The 22948-nt window shown below is 40.5% G+C and overlaps 1 protein-coding gene across 1 annotated transcript in view; it reads right to left on the reverse strand.

Annotated features, from left to right (window-relative positions):
• The window catches only part of SLC17A6 (solute carrier family 17 member 6), a 57082-nt gene extending 34934 nt beyond the window's left edge, over positions 1-22148 (reverse strand). Inside the window, exons 1-3 of the mRNA XM_070957548.1 lie at positions 22063-22148; positions 18516-18768; positions 16117-16235 (exon numbers count right to left, since the gene is read on the reverse strand). Coding sequence (XP_070813649.1) covers positions 16117-16235; positions 18516-18768; positions 22063-22148 — 458 coding nt within the window. The remainder of the gene's footprint in view (positions 1-16116; positions 16236-18515; positions 18769-22062) is intronic.
• Positions 22149-22948: the final 800 nt, after the last annotated feature.

A 22948-nucleotide genomic window follows, 5' to 3' on the forward strand; every position in this document is an offset into this window, starting at 1 on the left:
GTTCCTATATTGATGTATTGTTTACTTCATGATTGTTTGTCTAGTGTTAATCTTGGAGTTAATCTCTGATCAACTGGATATTGATTGCTGCTGAGGAGATGTTTTGGTCTTTTTGTTTCCTTTTTGGCTTTTTGACTGCCTCTTTTGAATGATATGCAGATGTTGTTTACCTCTATGGACCTGTTGATGGCTGATTTGTCTACATAGCAGGCTTCCAGAAATCCTCTAATGCTTGGCTTGGCTTGATATAAGTTGCTCACAGTTTTTCATCTGAAACTAGCTAAGTCTGTCCATGTGTTGTGAAATTAAGGAGTTTTCATCAGTATCCTGTGACTGCTAGTTGGTGTTCATGGATGCATTCTGCTAGCCTTTTACTCGTTTGTCCAACATAGTGGGTCTTTCAGTCCTTACTTTGTATGTTGTAGAAGATTCCTATTTTTCTTTTTGGGTTGCTGGATCTTTTGATTTACTTGGAATGTTTGGGAGACTTTAGTTAATTTGTGTGTTAGGGTGATGGCATGTCTCTAATGAAAGAAGCTGATCCATCAATTGAGAGCCAACTCTGGATTCAACTCAATGCATGATTCAATGTGTTATTTAATTATTACATTTCATACTCTTCTCAAGGATTCTCAAGACTGCTTACTGCCCTTTGCCCATTTTATGATCTGAGATGACCCAGTGAGGTTTATAGTGAAAAAGTGATCTTAAACTGAATAACAGAGCCCTCCTGTAACACTTTTGCTACTCATTGAGTTTGTTTTCATACTCCTGTTTTGTAAAACGTGTAGCTGCTCTGAATGTTATTTGTAAGTAGGATATAAATACAAACTCTGAGCATCCATCATGATAATTCTTCAGAGTTACAGAGAGTGCTTTTTCTGTTTTAGACTTTGATAAGGCATCATTTTAAATTAAAGCAATGTACATTTAAGATGGTAGCTATAATTACACAGAACCAATAGTAATAGCAGAACAGCCACCTTAAACTTAGGGGTTAGGCAAGAAACAAATACACATCTTACTTTTATTAAATTTAAACTATATATCAGCCTAAAAATAATAGAACCTTGCAATATTTCATTGGAAATAAACAATGAACTTAAAAGATGTGTAGTTTTGCGCAATTTCTGAAACTGGAGTTTTATTTTTGAGACTATTCTCACATCTTGTTCAACATTCATCTTGGATCAGCATTCCTCATCTAGCACCTGGCTTGAACGTTCGTGGGTGTAGTGTTCCATGCACTTTGGCATATAATCATGCTGGCCACCTGACCATGGAAATGTCTTCAGACAATGCTTGCTCCCTTGGCTAAGAAAAGGAGATGAGCACCACCCCCTAGAGTCAGAAATGACTGGACAGGAGAAACTTTAGCTAGTGTGGTTAAATACAGCTATTACCCATGCTCCAGATTCTCCTATTTGCTTATCCAAGCAAATAGGATTCATGCTAAGTCCATGCTCCAGATTCTCCTATTTGCTTATCCAAGCAAAGTAGAAGTTTGTACTGATAGAGTTGTCCAAGTCTAATGGTTTTGGCATGCAAACCAGGAATACTATCAGAACTTGTTTGTGGCTTTCTGTCTTGTTTGGACAAGCTAGCTGAGTTAAGAACTTACAAACTGAGTGTAAATGATGATAAAACAAAAGTAGAAACCTGGCTACTAATAGTTGGGAATCTATCTGCAAGAAGAAAATTCAGCCATTCAAAATGCACCTTTTGATTTCATCTACCTACAATAATCTGGCCCTAATTTCATTTTAAATGGTGCAGTGGAGGTTTCTGATTGCTTTATAAAGTTGTTAAGTCTGCAACCCTCTGAATATCCTTCCCCATCTTGACTTGATTTATTACTTGCAATACATATTGACTGGGTGGGTTGGCATTCCAATTTGTACAGCCAGGAAATGGTGATGGATGTATATAACAGCAGAAGCCAAGTAGAGTAAAATGTTTTGAGAAGGGGATTCAGGAGTTCTACAATAGGAAATGGACAGTGTCATTTCTGCAAGGCTTAAAGCATCAATGTTGCTCCTTAAGGCCTCTTAAACTCTGAAAAAAGGCAAAAAAAAGTCTACATTTTTATCCCATCCACTCTGATGACCCAAATGGATATTGTGTGTGGCCACAACCTCTACTTTAACCTAAAAGCACTAAGCTTATTTATTTATTTATTTATTTATTTATTTATTTATTTATTTATTTATTTATTCAAATTTCTATACCGCCCTTCTCCTTTCGGACTCAGGGCGGTGAACAGCCAAGTAAAACACTTTATATACAAAAGTTAAAATAGATTTAAAATAATTAAATAATTTGGCCCATAATTTAAAACATTTCAATTTAAAACCAATTTCAAATTTTAAAAACCCATCATAAAATCAGGACAGCCCAGCTAACTGAAAGAGGTAAGTTTTAAGGGCCCAACGAAAAGTCCGGAGGTCTGGGATCACTCGTATCTCTGGGGGTAGATTGTTCCAGAGGGTAGGTGCCACCACAGAGAAGGCTCTCCCCCTGGGGGTCACCAGCTGACATTGTCTGGCCGACGGCACCCTGAGGAGGCCCTCTCTGTGGGAGCGAACTGGCCGGTGGGAGGCAATTGGTGGCAGAAGACGGTCCCGTAAGTATCCAGGTCCTAAGCCATGGAGAGCTTTAAAGGTGATCACCAACACCTTGAAGCGCACCCGGAAGTCCACCGGAAGCCAATGCAGCTCGCGCAGGAGAGGAGTCACATGGGAGCGCCCTGTCGCTCCCATAATCCCCCACGCAGCTGCATTCTGCACCAGTTGGAGCCTCCGGGTGCACCCCAAGGGGAGCCCCATGTAGAGAGCGTTACAATAGTCCAGACAAGAAGTGACGAGTGCTTGAGTGACTGTGCGTAGGGAGTCCCGATCCAGAAAAGGGCGCAACTGGCGTATCAGGCGAACCTGATAGAAAGCTCCCCTGGCCACGGCCATCATATGCTCTTCTAAAGACAGCCATGAGTCCAGGAGGACGCCCAAGTTGCGTGCCCGTTCAAGGAGAGAAGCTTAAGGAGAGAAGCAGTAATGTTTGCTGTGGCATCCAAGTTTCACCTCTCCTGAGATATGATATCTTTATTATTTGTTCAAAGAGTTATACCCAACTCTCACTTTGAAGGAACAACCTTCCTTCCTCCCTAACCAGATACCATAGAAAGTTTCCAAGTACAATATGTTCTTTTTCAACAAGACAGGTTCCCCATTGAGTCCTTCTGTTCCATACTGTCGTGTGTACCATGTGCCATCAAACGCTTCAGGCAAGTGGCAAACTTGCACCTGGTTCCAGAAGTTTATCCCTCTAACACTACATCCATGACTGGTGGAGGGAAGGATTCAAGAGGCATTGAGGCAAATGAGCATGCAATTAGTTTTGAAGATGGGGTGGGATAAATGGATAAGTGGATAAGTGGAACAACTTGCCTCCAGAAGTTGTGAATGCTCCAACACTGAAAGTTTTTAAGAAGAGGTTGGATAACCATTTGTCTGAAGTGGTGTAGGGTTTCCTGCCTAAGCAGGGGGTTAGACTCCAAGGTCCCTTCCAACTCTGTTATTCTATTCTATTCTATTCTATTCTATTCTATTCTATTCTATTCTATTCTATTCTATTCTATTCTATTCTATTCTATTCTATTCTACTCTACTCTACTCTACTCTACTCTACTCTACTCTACTCTACTCTAAATGGATTGAGCATTACCTATCAGATCAATGTTATTGCTCTGCCTGGACAAATACTTATCTAGACAGAATAGGAGCGTGTTCTGGCAAGGATCCTGGTTTGCACATGCAAACCCTCTTGCCCATCAAATTTGCTTGTGAATACCAGAGTCACAATCCAGTTTCAGAAACCTTACAACAGCCTTCTCCAACTTTACCTACAACCTTTCTTTGAAGTAAGAAAAAATTATATCTATATCTATATCTAATCTATATCTAATCTATATCTATCTATCTATCTATCTATCTATCTATCTATCTATCTATCTATTTATCATCTATCTATCTATCTATCTATCTCTCTATCTATCTATCGCTATCTATATCATCTATTATCTCTATCATCTCTAGCTAGCTAGCTATCTGGCTGGCTAGCTATCTATTCCTATTTCTTAGCTGCCCATTTTCCTCAGAGAGGGGCTCTGGGCAGTGTACAATATTTTGTTTGTTTGTTAAATTTATTGGCTGCCCCTAGTATCTCACAGTAACAATATAGATTCATTATTTCAGCAATAGCACACATTAAGTTCTCCATGTTGGATCTGAGATTTACATAAACATAGGAATCAAAGCAATGCATTGAGCCTACATCCCACAGTGTAAGTGCATTACTGGAAAATAATTCAAAATAACAGAACTGGAATGGTCTTAAAAATCACCTAGTCCAGCTGTCTGGGCACCATCCAGATCGCAATTGTCAAACTGTGCAATCTGTGTTATGAGCTTTGCCATGTAAAGCTGGAAATTGAATAAGGCTGATCTAGTCCAACACGGTGGTGAGACTGGAACTAATCATAGTATTGGATACATGTAATGTCCAGAATGCCAAATAACATATCTGTTGGGACGGGGACTTCCAGGTATGACCTGGCAAGGCTCTTAAATACAAAATATAATACAAAAGATTTTTTATTATTAGAATGTTCACCTGGAATACAGCCCTTCTTTCCATAAACTGTAAATTCTGGTAAATCCATTCATATGGGATTGTAATAGCAAGAAGCAAAAAAAAAAATACTTATTTTCTTTAAAAGTATTTTATGCTGTAATCTAAAACATATATTAAAATGCGGACGCTTGGGGATTTTGCTAGAAAAAATTGGTCGACTTCTGCCTTTTTCTTGTTACTTCATTTATCCACATCACATGGATAAATGTATCTTACATACTAAAATGCTACCTATTTAGTCTTCTTATATGACACAATCAGAGAGGCTAGATAGTCCGTCAAAATTTATTTTACATAGGAAATGACTGAAAAGAAAGAAACTTTATAATATTCCCAGAAAATGTATGTTTGAAGGTCATAGAACATATGCTTTTAGGAGTCAAATAACTGCCAAGGAAAACTACAGAAATGAAATATTAGGATTGGTGAGTATTTCATCAATGGAAGGTTGATCTCCAGCTTGTCATCTTTCAAGAATTTACTTGCTCAGAAAGCAGCAAACCGAATTAAATTATATTTTTGCAATTGCACAAGAAAACCCTCTCATCTGGTCTTAATGCATTTATACAGATGTCATAAATACCCTCCTCCAATTATATGACTCTTTTACACCTTGTAATAAATGTCTCTAGAATATAAGGAAACCCTTTTTAAATGTCATGTGGGGAGATCCGTATCTCAATTAATTTTTTTCTCACAAAGAGCATGTTATGGTCGTTTTATTTCTGGCTCTAGGATTTGGAGCCTAACGATAAAATGTGTAAATGTACAGGACAAAAGAAAAACTCTGAACTTTTGAGAAGAACACCTTTGGAAGTTGAAACACTAATTGTCATAGATTATGCATCCTAAAATATCTAAGAAGAGAATATTGTACCCTAAATTTGTCCCTAAAAGTATGTGTCATGATTATCAATAAATCTACTTTTCAGGAAAGATAATTAAGTCTGGCAACTCTGTGGCATATTAGTACATGAAATAGTTGTTACTTTCAGACTCTATTGGGTGTTCAAAGAGCTTTGATATTTAGGCATCATATATACTATTATTCCATTTTGCAGCACATATATTTGAAAATCAAACTCCATTAATACAGAAGCAGGACCTATTTGTCAAAGGCCATAGAACACCGCACCCCTCACCCCAGGGAAATCTTTCTCTTTGTTTATTTGAAGAGTGACAAGTAAATGTGAATCAGTATAGACTTAAAACCAGATATGAGACTGCATATAAAGGAAATGCTATATAACACGTCTCTCCCCCCTATGTATGTATGTATGTATGTATGTATGTATGTATGTATGTACACATATACATATATATAATTATATAAATATAATTTCTGCCTGAATATAGTCTAGCTTTGATACTTTGGATCCAGAATTTAAACTATGTTATGGAAGCCTTCTTTAGAGGGTAATATGAAATATACATAATAATCTGGGAATTATAGTTTTCTGTACAAAAGAACAATGTGATTATAAAATAAAGCAAATAAAATATGTATTAAATATGTAAATACATTATTTAAAATTCATGGATTCTCAAGTATTTTTTTAATTAAATAAATTAATTATAATAAAAATTAATTAAATAAAATATATTACAATGACCAGCTTTAATCATGTGAATCCTACTCTAGCTGTCAACTGCATTATTTATTGCTCCCTGTATTAGCTGTCATTTTCTGGTTATTTCTGGAGCAGCTGCTCCTTGCTTTTTGTTGATCCCACAATCGCTAGTATTTAGACATGCACACCATGGATTAGCCCCTTCCTGCAGTTCAACAACAGACTGCATGTTTGGCATGCAAATTGATTCCCAATATCTTCATTAGAATTAAGAATCAACATGGTTGGAAATCTCTAGCATGCAAGGATGTGGTCTGGCCAATGGTCTGATTTTATATATGGCAGCTATAAGCCTACGGTGAGCTCTTGGGAGAATACAGTGCAATCACAGAGATGGGTCATTCCATAACATCAGTGTCAATGCCTGAGTGCTCTTCCAAATAAGTATGTGATATGCAGTGAAAATTGCATTATCCTTGGGACGGTTGCTTAAAGAACACAAAAAACAGCAGCGCTAGGCATCGAACCTACCAAGCAAATCAAGATTTTTCATCTGTTCAGCACAGACTACAACTCAACCATGATAGGACAGAAACATAACAGGATTGTGAGCTGTACAGTATGTCTGGATGCATAAACTCCCCATAGAATCCCTTCCTCTTTCCCTCCAAACTCTGATTTAATACCATCATACAGGAAATACAAAACATCCGATATGGTTTTCATATTCATTTGCAAACATTAGCCAGACACAATGTTGCTAAAGACACATCGCTGAGAAATGTGCACTAGAATCAGCAAAATAGGGAGAGCTGAAGATCTTTCCAAAATAAATTCATATATCCAAAAATATTGCTATTTTCCCACGTGAAAGCTGTTCCATATGCTCAGAATCACAGTGTTAAATGATCAAAAAAGCTTAAGGAAATTTCAGGTTTAAAAACCACCCTGTTACATCGGAGCAATGCCTCCACTATTCTATTCTCACCAAATCCCTCTTTGCAAGCCTAGAAGCAATACAAGTCCTTCTGTTCTCCTGCTTATATGTTCCAACGACTGACTTGAGAGCATCTTGCTTCAAGGGCTGGGTGTAATGTATATGTTTTCCAGTAGCCTTATTATCCTGCATTGATTTGTCTCTTTTAAAGCTATCCACATTAGGGTGCCCAAGTCTATCATCACTTATTCATTCTTCCAGACAGCCCAATCAGTGCAAGAGACTCTGGGAGATTTGATTTTGCATTTCCCATCCTTGACCTTGGAACAAGAACAACTAATTAAAAAATTGCTATTGTGGGGTGGAAAGCAGTATCAACCACACACATTTCTTTATGCCTCCTTTTTCACCTTATTCATGTATGAGGAGAGGTGGAACTTTATCTTTCTGATTATCTATCTTGGAGATATTTGGAGATAAATCTAAGCCTTATAGGGTTTGATGGCTGGGGCAACCAATGTTATCACTTTTGTTGACACAAGATCCTTTCTCTGATCTTGGCTCACCCCCAATAAGCATATAAAATGTGTGAAGTTATATTTGCTGTTGTCTTTTTTAATACTTGAGAATGCTTCACATGTCAAATACTTACATTGAGCTATCGCCAATTTCCTATTCAATGATCACTGCCTTAATTTGGAAAGGGCTATTTATATTTATAATGTCACTAAGTATCATGGAGTCTTTGGCTAATATATTTATTGCACTGCCCATCCGTAAGGTATCTTTGATTATGAAGGAGCATAAAAGCCCAGCCCAGATGCTGATCCGGGATTGGAGTGGGTGGGTGGGGGATCCTGTTGCTTACTGTCTTCCTTTATAAGAATTTTGTTTTTCTTATCCCTTTTTAAAAGCAGTGAACAACAAACAATGAACACTTTTTGGATCAGGGGTTGTGCGTGCTGGCTGCAGGGGAGCAAACCTAGCAAAGATGAATGTTGCAGGTGTGCGGCCTCACATTATGCCCACACAAACTGTTTTTTGTGATAATAATATTTACCTAAGTGTTGCATTTTCTCTGCATCTGAATGCAAAATATGCGCTGGAAGAATATGCATCCAGTTTGAAGCTCTTCGGTTTCTGACCACATTATTCTCAATGAACAAATTTAAAATCTACATGTAATCATAGCTAAGTGTCACATTACTATGCAGTGATTTGCATAGTCTTTATTCACTCATCAGCTGTCTGAACAGAAATCCACAGAAATGTATTTGGGCATGCCAACATCATATTTTTGCATGCACAACATTAATGCACGGTCACTCACACCCTTGTCAACTCCCGGCTGGACTATTGTAATGCTCTCTACATGGGGCTCCCCTTGAAGAGCACTCAGAGGCTCCAGCTGCTCCAGAATGCGGCCGCACGGGTGGTTATGGGCGCAATCCGTTGTGCCCATGTGACACCCCTCCTGTGCGAGCTGCACTGGCTCCCAGTGGTCTTCCAGGTGAGATTCAAGGTGTTGGTTACCACCTTTAAAGCGCTCCATGGCATAGGACCCGGGTACCTTCGAGACCGACTTCTGCCACCAATAGCCTCCCACCGGCCAGTTCGCTCCCACAGAGAGGGTCTCCTCAGGGTGCCATCAGCCAAGTTATGTCGGCTGGCGACACCCAGGGGGAGGGCCTTCTCTGTGGGAGCCCCTCCCCTGTGGAATGAACTGCCCCCAGAAATGCATAAAATCTCCGACCTCCGTGTATTTCGCTGTGTCCTCAAGACCTGTTGTTCCGCCAGGCCGGGCTATCAATGTAATGATTTTTAAATTGGGTGTTTTAAATTTTTTGGGTTTTAAATTTGAGCCGAAATTATTTAATAATTTTAATTAGCTTTAACTGATGTCTGTCTTTGTGCTTTTAATAGGCTGTACACCACCCTGAGTCCTTCGGGAGAAGGGCGGTATAGAAATAAAATTATTTATTTATTTATTTATTTATTTATTTATTTATTTATTTATTTATTATTTATTAATATAAAAATACAAGGTTTTTATATTTACATGACTTATTTCTAATAATGTATTTAGGGAGGATAAGAATGGACTTGTTATTAAAATTTAAAGATTACTATGAGTGTCCGTAAGTAAACGGATCATTTACATTTACTACAATACATATTCTGTAATGGTAGTTCTAGCATAAATACTCATCTGTGTATAACTCATCTATGAATAACATTTAATTCCCGTCACGATCACCATATAACCCTTTTCACTAAAACTGAGTCACAAGGGCAGTACTGCGTGCATAACAACAGCTCATTAATGGCATAATTGATTTCAAATGAAATAACTGATTTATTGATGCATCATGGATTAAATATTTGCATTTCTAATCAGGTTTAAATTGAAGCCACCCATTGTGATAACCTATTTATTATTGTAACAGAAACTTGGCTTACATAACTTTCAGCTTTCTATAATGGATTTTTTTAAAAAATTCAATCAAACCTGTTACATAGTATTTTTTTTAAAAAAAATCTAGATGCTATTACCTTTTTTGGATGTTGTCCATTTTATTGAATTTCTATCAACTACTATATTGTTTAAAAAAGGTAAATCTTGAAATCTATAAATTATGGTGCTGAGACTGAGATCTTGAGTGACACTGGGTTTAAATATTTTGCAGTGCTTACAAATAAAAGGCCTATCCTCTTTTCCTGTTCAATGAGAAAAAAACCCCATTCAAATTGTGTATGCTCTTCACTTGGATGTGCCGATTTAAAAACATATATAAGATACAAAACTGCTCTGATTCTCCCCAAGCCCATGTAAGAGCAGTAAGAGCCAACAATGAGAGGCTGTAGGTGCCTTGAATGACTCTGCTAGGATTTTATTGCCTCAAACACATAATTATCATTATTTTCCTATTAAACCGAGACTGAATGGTCTAATAAGAGATAAGTCCTCAGACAGGTTCCGGAATGTATCTTACCCCATTGTGTTAGGTAAATAACATGGCATTATCCAAAAAGGCTGCAATTAGAGTAGAATTAAAAACCCTCTTGCTGCGGTTTTTCTACCAATGCAAACAAGCTCTTTTGAAATCAGCCATAGGAAGAAAATAGCTATCACAGTCTGGCTTCGTCTGAAACAGCGCTGCCAGCCAGCTCTCTACTGGTAGAGAATCGTTTCTCTACTTCAGCCTCATTTATGTACATTTATGTACACTGAGAGCCTATACACCAAAGACTAATTCCTTGTGTGTTCTATCACACTTGGCCAATAAAGAATAAAGAATTCTATTTGCCTTGCCCAGTGAAGGCCTCTGGCATTTGACATTCACACTGCACATTGTAGTGCAAAGGTATCACTACAGTTCTTTCTTCATTGCCTTTGTTCATTGCCACATCTACCTGAAATGGCCCTTATAAAAATGCCCTGGTGACTCCACTATTTTTGCTGTGTAGGTAGTCCTCAAATTACAACCATAACCGAGCCCAAAATTTATGTTGCTAAGTGGGACATTCGTTAAGTGAATTTTGCCTCCTTTTACAACCTTTCTTGCCAGAGTTGTTAAGTGAATCAATACGGTTGTTGAGTTAGTAACATTGTGGTTAAGCGAATCTGGTTTCCCCATTGACTCTGCTTGTCAGAAGGTCACAAAAGCTGATCACATGACCTTGGGACACTGCAATTGTCATAAATATGAGTCAGTTGCCAAACATCACGTGACTAAGGAAATGCTGCAACAGTCGGTCATAAGTGTGAAAAATGGTCATCAGTCACTTTTTTCCAGTGCCGTTCTAACTTTGGTCACTAAATGAACTGTTGTAAGTCAAGGACTGCCTGTACAAAGTTCCTACTATTTAAAAGGACGGTCATCTCTACCAACTACATACTGGTAGTCTTTGATTTACAACAGTTAGCTTAGTGACCATCCAAAGTTACAACGGCACTGAAAAAAAAGTGACTGATGGCCATTTTTCACACTTATGACCATCGCAGCATCCCCACGTGATTTACATTCGGACGCTTGACCACTGACTCACATTTATGACATTTGCATTGCCTCTGGAGTCATGTAATCATCCCCTTTTGCAACCTTCTAACAAGCAAAGTCGATGGGGAAAACCAATTTAACAACTGCAGTCATTCACTTAACAAATGTGGCAGGAAAATTCATAAAACGGGGCAAAACTCAACAAATTTCCCACTTGGCAACATCAATTTTGGGCTCAATTGTGGTCGTAAATTGAGAGCTGCCTGTATCAGCTCACTCATTGCAGCCCCATCGACCTCTGGCTTACAGCTGCCTACTCAGTTGGCATACGCTGTTCTTACTACTGCTCTTCCATTCCCCCCCCCATTGAAGACTTAGGCGAAGGAGGAGAATTGCTGTGGTGGTGCAGCGGACTAAAGTGCTGTTAAGTAGCACTTAGCTGCCAGCTGCCTGCAATTACTGCGAGTTCAAATCTCACCAGGCTCAAGGTTGACTCAGCCTTCCATCCTTTCGAGGTAGGTAAAATGAGGACCCGGATGGTGGAGGCAATAAACTGACTTTGTATAAAAAAGAACACCGCTTAGGGGGGGTCCGAAAGCCCTACTAAGCAGGTATATACAAAAGTATGAAGGCTATTGCTTAACACATTGTAAGCCACCCTGAGTCTCCGGAGAAGGGCGGCATATAAATCGAACCAATAAATAAATAAATAAATAAATAAATAAATAAATAAATAAATAAATAAATAACCCCAGGCCACCTGGGCTCCCCCCCCCCCCCTTTAAGCTTTCCTGAACCAGGCAAGAACGCAGTCGATTAAAAGCCCTTCCTAGAAACAGACACATATACTGCTGCGACCAGGAGGTACGTCGATACGGTACGATTCTCAGCTACTCCTCAGCGTCTTAGTAGGACTGCTGGGCAGCTCCTTTTCCCTCGCCTCGTTTCCCCACGTCCGTACTGCGCCACCAAAAGGCAGGCCTAGGAAGCGCTCCATCACTTGATCGCTTGCCAATCACGCAGGCTTCGCCCCTAAATTTTTTTTGGTTCCTCCTCAGCGGAGCGAAGGGACCATCCAACTGGAGAAACCACCAATAGGACAAGCGTTTTCCCCGCCCAACTGCCTCCGAGGGAGGGAGGCAAATAAGATGTTCTCCTTAGCAAACAGACGATGGGGGGGGGGGGACCGCGGGGGGGGGGGAGAGCTCATTTTGACGGCGAAATAGACAGCAGCGCCGATTAACCAAGAATGTTTTAGCCTTCAGCTATTATGTCTGAACTACAAATATATCCGTTTACAGTTGTTTACAGTGTGGTATAGGGAAATAGCTCAGGTCTAGAAACCTAATTAAACTATAGATAAGTTAATCAGATACATACACGCTTGTCTTCTGAATACAGTATCTTTCTTAATGTGGAAGGCACAGGCTGTCGAGTGATGGCTCTCGTAGGGGGAAATTAATGGAGAAGAATTCTATTCTCAAATCAAGATTTCCCCTATAGAAGCTCGTCCGGCCATCGTGATGCTTCTTTTTTTTCTTTTTTCTTTTCTTTTCTTTTCTTCTTTTCTTTTCTTTTCTTTTCTTTTTTTTTTTGCCAAAACAAGGAGCTCGAGCTATAAGCATAGTCACCTCCCCCCGCGCACTTAGAAAGACATCAATGAGTTATTTTAGATAATATGTCTTTCCAGTTTCCACCGTAAGAAATTGCAAGGTTTAAGTTCGTCTGTCTTGAAAATTCAGTCGGACCACTGGACCACGTTAGCAAAACAACTTTACAAAAACATGGTAATTTCTGAATAGCTTGCAAATGGGCCTTTCAGGCAGAAATACTTGTAACCTTGGAAGTAGCCCTGAAAATCCGAAAGTTTGTCTCTTTATCGTTATTTGGAGACTCACACTTACATCAGACTTCAGATACAAAGTACAGCTTATTATTTGCTCTGGAAACGTTATCACCGCGTGGCTGAGGAGATTCTCAATCATCCAAGTCATGGTTGTCCCCAGGGTGGGGTTTTTTGGGGGGGGCAGGGGGGCGGACAATTGGACTTTCTTGATATTTTCTTTGAAAACGTTTTGCTTCTCATCCAAGAACTGAAGAACTGAAGAAGTTTCCTGGGTGTGAAACGAAACGTCTTCAAAGTTTCGGGGGGGAAAATATATCTTTGACTTATCACTGCACGACGCAGTGCATCCTTTTCTACCTCGTTACACCGCCTCCTTCCTTCGCCGTGCCAAATCAACAGGTCGCATTTTCCTCTTTTCCGATTAAAAAAAAAAAATTGCACCGCTCAGCCGGTGTTCCCATAACCTCGCTTCCCTCTTAAGTTTGCTGGGTTACGGTTTTCCTCACCTACCCAATTGTCTAGGCTGGCGCCCTATACCGAAGGATGAATTAATTCATCACGAGTTCAGCCTGTGAGTCAGGGCGTCGTGATATAACGCCACGTATGAACCTCCCACCCGAGCGTGGGACCTTAGCAGAGGTACCCGCGAAAGGGGTAAAAAAAAAAAAAAAAAAAAAAACCCAACCACAGAAAACAGCAGGCGAAGGCTTTGGCGTGGGTGTCAAGGAAACCACGACAGGATCAGCTGACAATCGCGGGTTTCGCTTGGCATTTGAAGTGGTTTCCTTGTTAATGAAGCTCTCGGGCCTCAAGAGGGCCGCCTGCCTGCAGTCTTACCGGAGGAGAGACTAGGAAAAGCCCGGTCCCCCATGGCAGAGCCTTTTAGAGATTCCCTCTTGGCCTTCTCAAGAGCCTTTTCTACCGTCGTCAGCTGAGGCTGCCCAAAGAGCGGCGCTAGGACCTCTGACTTCCCTCCTTAATGAGCAGGGGGGCAAACGCTGCTCGGCAGAGGCTGAGCACGTTCTGAGCCCAGAATCCTCGCAGGATCTAATTAACAGGTAGATTCGCTCCCTGGGTGCCTGAAACCTCTTGCCAGACACCATAGAAACGAAGCCTTAAGAACCCCCACTCCCCGCGCGCGCCATCTGCCCGCTTTCCTTTCTTTCTGCAAAACCCTCGGAAGTCACTTTCTCCTTCCTCCTGGCTCCGTACAGAAGGCGGCTCATTCACTCTATTCGCTTGGCCATCAATAACACCGTAGCTGCTTTTTAATGGGAGAGAGAGAGAGAGAGAGAGAAAGAAAGATTGAGTCTCTTTTGTTCCGGTTGTTTTGAAAGCGGAGATAATTAAGAATAAAAAAAAAAAAACACTCGAGCCAGCCTCAGTGATAGTCAGAAAGATCTATTACTAGGGTAATAACCTGTGATGATGATGATGATGATGATGATGATGATGATGATGATGATGATGATAATAATAATAATAATAATAATAATAATAATAATAATAATAATAATAATAATAAATAGCATCACCCCTCTCTAAACAACTTCTGATCGAGAGAAAATCCAGGTAGAGAGAGAGAGGCGAGAGAGAAAATCCAGGGAGAGAGAGACAGGTGAAATGATGCAACAAGCAAAATATGCCTTAAACATAGAGCCCTATTCGATAATCAGCTGCAAAAGCAGCGACAATATGCCATTTAGAACCAAACGGGGAAAATATGTTTTATATTTGGATTATCCATCTCTATTCGAATAACAGTAATGGTAGCAACATTTAAGAAGAGGGGCAATTCTAGTCGTTTGAAAACAAGGCTTTGTTAACTAAAACCAAGCCAACCTATTCTGGGCTGGGCTCCAGAGATGGTCGATACCGCGGTATTTTTAAGCCCCGCCTTCTCCTTCTCTAAATAATAATTTAAAAAAAAACCTCTCCCAACAATAAAGGTCTTTGGTGTGGATCGGCTTAGAGAACGTGGCATAGAGAACCCCCTGGGTTAAAATGCGGGAACACCGTAAAGATGATCTTTGGAGAATAAAGCTTAAAGGCCGCCCCGTGACTTGAAGCAGAGCCAAACCAACGGGTTCAAGGAGTGCAAACGTACAGTGTATAGCTTACTTGGGAAACGATCCCATCGTTTCAAACTGAAAGACAAATTCCTTGTGTGTTCAATCACGCTTGGCCAATACAGAATTCTTGTTCTATTCTATTCTATTCTATTCTATTCTATTCTATTCTATTCTATCCTATTCTATCCTATCCTATAAAATGATATTTTAGGCCAGAGGTCTCCAACCTTGGCAACTTTAAGCCTGGCGGTCTTCAACTCCCAGAATTCCCCAGCCAGCAAAGCAAAGCTGGCTGGGGAATTCTAGGAGTTGAAGTCCTCCAGGCTTAAAGTTGCCAAGGTTGGAGACCCCTGCTTTAGGCCACCCGCCATTAAAGACCAGAGAACGGGATTCCTGAGCTTTGAATTGTTCAATTAGGAGAGGGAATTTCAAACAGTGGCCGTCTGGCCTGCGCAATTTAAATAGGCTTTTTATTATTATTCAGTCCCGTCCTCGTTTTGTACTGGTTTCCCGATTTCTCTTGAAAGCGTGCAGCCAGGGAGAACCGAAGGTCCTTCAGGAAAAAAATGGGGACTCAACTTGTTTGCTTCTTTCTTCCCGTAAGGAACTGCTGTGATTCTATCTAAAGCAGTGTTTCTCAACCTTGGAAGCTTGAAGATGGGTGGACTTCAACTCCCAGAATCCCCCAGCCAGCGCTGCTGGCTGGGGGATTCTGGGAGTTGAAGTCCACCCATCTTCAAGCTTCCAAGGTTGAGAAACACTGATCTAAAGGAAGACATTTTGCTCCGCCCCCTGTGCGCAAAGCAGAACCGGCGAAGAAGCCCAAGTATGCAACTTGTGAGATTGTGCACCAGTCGTGGGGAAGGGAGGGGGGCTTACAGCTCTCCCTCCCTTTCCCCCGCCCCCACCCAAAAAAAACAACACAGTGTGGTGCGAGCAAGACTACCTTGACTTCCACATCGCAACCGGAGAAGAGATAGATGTTGGTTGCTGCGCTTACCTGTTAGCTGCCAGCCTGGATGAAATATAGCCCCCGGGGATCTGCGTGATTATATATCCCCAGAAAAAGGAACCGTGGATCATGCCAACTGTTTCTGGGTCCCAGTTGAACTTCGCTTTCTTCCAAAGCAATAAAGGAGAGAGAGAGAGGGAGGGAGGGGATAGAGAAAGAGAGAGAGTGAGAGTTGTTGGTGGTGGGGGAAAAAAAACCCGGGCTAAATCAAAGCATTTCTAAAGAGAGGTTGGGGCGATGCTGGAATCCCACGGAATTACACTATCCGTGGTTGTCTGTCGTAACCACATGGGAGTTGTTGTCCCTCTATTCTGCTATGTTCAACAAGTATCCCGAGTCGTTTGTCTTTTTTTATTAATGGTCGGGTTGCACCCGAAATAGAGTCGTTAGGATAGGGTACTAAGAGTTCCCGTGATTGTCATTGTAATTAATTCCTGTCTGTTGATTTATTTATTTGGTAACCTGCCGGGGGCGAAGAGACGGGTCTTTATGACACATCCAATTCTGACTAGGCTGACCGATAAACAAGACAAAAAAATAAATAAATAAAATAAAATACCAAAGCGGCTGTGATCCTCCGCTGAAAGGAAAGATCGCACAAGGTTACACCAGCTGAGCAACCGCTTGGTCTGAGCCAACTCGCTCGGTCTGAGCCAAAACCTAACGACAGAGACTTGTCTTGCCATTTGTTGACTCGGTTCTATTCATGATGGATCGGGAGAGATCATTGGCGAAGTTCGGCTATTATTCGACGTAATTATTCCTGCATTTTCTCCTTGGAGAAAATGTTTGCTTGCGTCAAGATTGTACCTTGATATTGTGCACCTCAAACCCTTCTCCACCCCAACGCTCTGTGGTTAGGGAACTCCACTTGCCGTAGGGTATCTGAATTTCCCCATAACTTAATGAAGGTTCCCTCCCCGCCCCCCCCTTTTGCTTTTTCAATGTATGTATGTATGTATGTATGTAGGTAGGTAGGTAGGTAGGTAGGTAGGTAGGTAGGTAGGTAGGTATGTATGTATGTATGTATGTATGTATGTATGTATGTAGAGAACGCCAAGTTTTCTCAACATTTTCCAGGCCTTTTCGATATTTCGTTTTTTAGGCGAATTAGTTTCGTAATCATTATTTATTATCGACCTGAAAGAGTAGATGGGCCGAGATAATAGCTACATCCTTGTCCCACTTCGATTTTAGAGCGAGGCAGGTCCATAACGTATTTAGGTGTCAGGTTTAGCACCTGGGACGCCTCTAATTCAAGTAAACGAGGGGGGGGAGGCGATTGCTAGCGGGGCCGCCTCCTTTTACAAGGGTACGATCTATCTTTCAATCCACAGGCGGTGCAATCCTGAGAAATACAAAAAAAAAAAAAAAAAAACGGATGGAGGTACCATTTTTAACCACTGGAACTTCAATCAACACTCCTAAATGGGGGGGGGGGCGCTGAAGTCTCATTTTAGGGGAGCAGACTGAGGTCTCCTTTGGATCGCGCTCGACTCCTGATGGCTGAATGGCAACGGGCAGAGTCGCGATTTCTCATTCTCTTCTTCCAGATGGTTCGGTTACCTTTTGTAATCTGACCTATATAGTCCTGGGATTTCCTGATCTTTCTCCCCTCCTCTCACTAACCACCTGCAATTCCATTCCAGGTAGTCTTTTTCCAATATCTTCCAAAGCTTGGGAAATGGATCGCTATCCTTGAAGAAGAGAAAGGGCGAATCACCTTTTGTACCGTTGCCAAAAGACCGTGTCCAGGAGGTCTTCAGAAGCCGACCTGAGTTCGAGGGTGTTTTCACTTTTTCTTTTGGTCTTCTGCAGTAGAATATGGAGGTTTAGCGGAGTGTCAGGGAGCTAAGACGGGGTGTCTCAACTGGTTACTTAAAAGATTGGGGTGATCTGAACTGAAGTCCAAACAGTCCTCTGGGAGGCTTTGTGAAAACGGTAGGGAAAGGGGAGGGCTCTTACATTTGGTGCTCCTCGAGAGGAGAAAGAAGGGCGAGGTGATGAAAGGGGGATGTATGTTTATTTAATTCGGACCGGGGGCCAGGCTGTCATTAACAGGAAAATCAACAAACACAACCAATGTAAGGAAAACTCAGTCACTGCTATGGGAAATGGCAGAGAGACAAAGAGAAAAAAAGAAGGGGTGGGAAGTAAAAGCAAGAAGAGGGACTCGCCATTCCGAAGGCACCCTTGTTTGACCTCTACTCTGCAATGCTTTGCATCTTGTTCTAAAGACCCGCCTCTTTTCCTCCATCACGGGAATAATTCAAACCACAACCTAAGGGGCGATGGGTAGAGCCTTGGCTTCCCAACCTGGATGTCGGGAAAGGCATTCGGGAATCCTCTGTGCGCAGAGGGGAGGATTCTTCCTGGAACTCGCTCACCTCTTTGATGATTTTCCCTTCTCGGTGGATGGTGCTGTTGTTGACCATGTCCACAATGGCTACTCCAAGGTTACAGCGGATTCCAAAGGAAATGCAGAAACCCAGTCCGCTCATGATGGCGATGATATATCGCCGAGGTAACCCGAAGCAGGTGCAGTCGCACAAAGGCGCTTTTTTCCCGGGCACGTCCAGGGGTTTCCCATCTTCCGTCAACTCGATGTTGTCCTCGGGCTTCTGCTTTTTCTCTAGGACTCTGTCAAATCAGAGAAGAGAGCTCAGTCAAGGGATCTACTTGCTTACCGGGAGAAGGCGGGGGGGGGAGGCTTGTAATAATACTCTCTTTGAATTGTGTGCGGGATACGTCGAAAAGAGAGCTGTGGATTTAGAGATTGACCCAAATCAAAATAGTCCTGATAACTATTGGTAATTCTAGGTTTGTTTGTTTTTTTAAAAAGGCACCCAAAAATATACAAAAATTATTTTCCTACTTGATGGATAAGCAACCAGTCCCTAAATCTTAGAAATGTAATGAGGTGGGATTAAAATAAATCCGATTTTCTGTACTACTTCTTGAAGGGCATGGGAGTGGGTGGGATGAAAATGCTAATCCTGGCTAAGATTTCCCAAATAATTGGTAGTATTTCCAAGGGAGGAATTAAGGGCCTTAGAGGAGCAGGACAGCCACTTTTCCCCTCCTCAAAAGCTAGGCTAACTGGATACTTTCTCCATCAGATTAGGAAGTCCCGAATCATACCTATCTAACTGGATACACTTCAAAGAAAACAGTCAATGGCCTTTTAAAAAATTAATTCTAATTTACTATTCCACGTTGTAGGGGAGGTGCTAAGACGCACCTCCTCCTTCCACAGCTACAGAGATGCTCTTTGTTACCAAGCTCCAAGAAGACTTGGTCTTGCAGCTTCAATCATTCTATAAATTGCATGGCAAACAGGAGAAGGAAAGCATGCAAGCTTAGATAATGGTATTCCCGGTAGGGAATCTTACTTGTTGAGGGAGCTAATCTACACAATTGGCAGGTGTGTGGTTGTCTTGCAGATCTCAAAATGGCTGTCGGCCACTTTTCCATTGGAGAAAATCTTGCACCCGGGCATTTTCTGCAAATTAGTCTGCCTGCCATTAGAATAAGATAGAAAGCTATCCTGTCTCTTAATAATGAAAGCTTCATCCCTTGAGTGAGTCTACTTGGTAATAAGCCCCTTTGAATTTAGTGAGACTTCCTCCAGGTGAGGGTATATTTATAGGATTGCAGCCTTAAGGAGGCTGGATTTTGTTTTCCCTTCATATTAGTGCTAAAATAAAAATAATGTGGTGCTTTTAAATTTCTCTGTCTTTGACATGCAACGTTTATTACACTGTATACATGGCAGTGACCCAAACACACAGTTGACACCTTTTCAAGTTGCGTGCCTTTAAAATTTTTGTTATCTTCCCAACAGAGGCAAACAATACCCTTTCAAGAAGAGGGAAACCATGGATATTTGATGGAAGCATTTCTCCAGACCCCTCTTTCGTTTCGTGCAACTGACCGTCTATGGCTGACATCAATGTCTTTTAATAATTCAGAATAAGAGAGTAACAACAATTCCTGGGAGAATTAGGACACTGAAGATGGAGTTACCGTGGACAGAGCAGAAGTTGTGAGTTTTTCTTTACAGCTTTTCTCTCAGCTGAGATTCACAGTCCAATAGTTAGCACAAGATTCTCCCACCCCATCCTGAATCTCTGATGAAAATCGAATTTCACAAAGTGTTCTGCCCTGGATTACAGTAGTAGAACACAATCATCAAATAAACCATTCTAATTTAATCTGCAGAACACAAACATCGGACAATATTCGATTTTTGCATTGTCTTCTCCCCACCCAATGACAAATAAAACCTCTCCCAGTTGAGTTCTTGTGGGAGAAAACAACGCAAAAATCTGTTCAAATAAAGAGATAACCTTATTAGAATTAAGGGATCAAAGAATCTCCTTTTTCAAAGAGGAATAATTTCTATTCCAAATATGAAATTAAATATCCCAGGATCGTTTCATATGATTGACTGCTGGGTAATAAGAAAAGCAGAATATACAGTGCCAAAAGCAGTCATGTTTGCGTAGGTGTGCCATTTAAAAATGTATACACAGTTCATCCATGTTAAAGATGACAACAGAATATTAAAATTGAATAATAATAATATAAACATAACATGCTCTTTTTTAAAGCAATTTCTAATAATTGGTTACAGATGGGATAAATGTGTGACCTAGACCTTCCTTCCTTGCTGGACTGATAATAGATTCAACTCCCACACAGAAATTGTTACGTGCCTCCTGGATATTAATACCATTGAAACTCTGGAAAGATAATAAAAATATTTTCAGTGTTGTAACCAGGGTTAGAATTGCCGCAATGGAAGCTTTGCTGATTAAATGCTAACAGCTGACCTGCAGCTGCAGGTTGATCCCGCCATTTTGACCATCAAGAAGTTTTTTTTAAAAAAATATATTTTGCTCTGGAAAGATTAAGATCCTAATAAGGTATATTCACACATAACTATATGACATTATGTTGAAATTGCATTGATTTGTTTAATAGTCATAGATATCATCAATTGCTCTACAAAAAATTGGCCTCCTCTGCAGATAGATTTACATGTATGCATCACTATTTTTCCAATAGATATAGATATAGATATAGATATAGATATAGATTTAGATATAGATATAGATATAGATATAGATATAGATATAGAGAGAGATATAGAGAGAGATATAGAGAGAGATATAGAGAGAGATATAGATATAGAGAGAGATATAGAGAGATTTCTCAAAAAAGGATATGCAGATCTTTGATGTGATTTTTTTCTAGTCTCTCTTTTGAGCATGTTTAAATTAACTAGAGAAAAGGCATTCATTTATCAATTATTTATGATCTCCATGTTTTTTCTCATATAAAAAGATCATTCATGGGGGACTGAGCAGTGCAGATCAAAACTCTTATTTATTCATTTTTTATGGGGGAAGAGGAAAAGAAAAGATGGGGTAAAGGTTTTCCTATTATTCTCAGTTGTTATCTTTTTTTCAATGAAACCATTTTCCATTTCAAAGTATAAATTACCCCTCCCCCATATACATTTGTCTGTATAACATTCTGGCATCTCAGACCTGAATCACCGGATTTTTAAGATTGGGGTTCTTAAGGACACATCTTTTACTGAAACCAAATTTCTCCTCTTACAAGCAAGTATGTTTAGGAGAAGGTGTCACATATCCAAAGCATTCTTCCCTCCTTCTTTCCTTCCTTCCTTCCTTCCTTCCTTCCTTCCTTCCTTCCTTCCTTCCTTCCTTCCTTCTTCTGAATTTAGAGTCCTCATTAACAATATTGAAGCATCACAATGAAAATAAACACATAGCTTTAGATATAGATCATGAATACATTATTATAGAATCCTCTATAATAAGAAGTGGAAATAAGAACCTCACTATGGAAGCATCATGTTATTCTCATTTTTTTAATGAAAACACACACAAAAAAAATCCTTACCTATAGATTTGACCGAGTGACTTCCCAGCAAGATTTTTCAGTTTCTCCTTCCCAGGAGTCAGAATCCTTTGTTTTACCGACTCCATTCCTGTAAAGATTTCAACTGTCTTTCACCGGGTTAACAAGGATGTCCTTACAAGCCTCGAAGATGGATCATATCGGTTCCATATTAAACTTTTTTCCATAAAAGAATGTTGTGCATCCAGAGAAAAGGATGAGTCAAAGTCTTTGTGCAGGTGTGTGTGTGTGTGAATGTGTGTAAGGGAAAGTGTGTGTGAGAGAGAGAGAGGAGAGAGACACTGTAGATGTATATCTGTGGGTGAGGAGGAAAAAAACAGAGCCAGGAAGGGAAAAAAAAGGAGAAGATTGAGTGTCTACCTGAAGCCCATGGGTTTCTTAAAAGAACAGAAGTTGTGAGACGGAACTAAAAGGTCCTCTTTAATGATGAAGAATCCATTAGCAAAACGACAAGCAAAACCATTGATACTTTGAAGGAGCTTTGATTGAAAGTCTAATGTAAATATAATCCCGATCTGGTGTGGATTATTTTGCTGTAGTTGTGTATATAGAGGTAGAGAGTCGTCAAAGACAATAAATCCCATATGCATAGAATCCTTACCAGTGCTCACCTCACACCAGTTTAGGTGAATCCCTGATAACTGTGCTACATGCTCTGGCACAGAGGCAGCACTAACATTTCATTATTTGTGTGCAATACATCAGCTACTTCCTCCAGGGCTGGAAAGAGTAAATTAAAGTCAATGTGGGAGGATCACACATAGCGCAAATGGGTGACTCTTCCCTACTGTCTGTCCTCTTCAATGTTCCCCCCTGCCCTCAGAGATTTCAGCACCATCAACAGCGCCGTGTCAATACAGTGTCCTCT

Source organism: Pituophis catenifer, unplaced genomic scaffold (assembly GCF_029215685.1).
Source record: "Pituophis catenifer annectens isolate HBS135680 unplaced genomic scaffold, rPitCat1.0.hap2 SCAF_1, whole genome shotgun sequence".
Taxonomy (NCBI): domain Eukaryota; kingdom Metazoa; phylum Chordata; class Lepidosauria; order Squamata; family Colubridae; genus Pituophis; species Pituophis catenifer.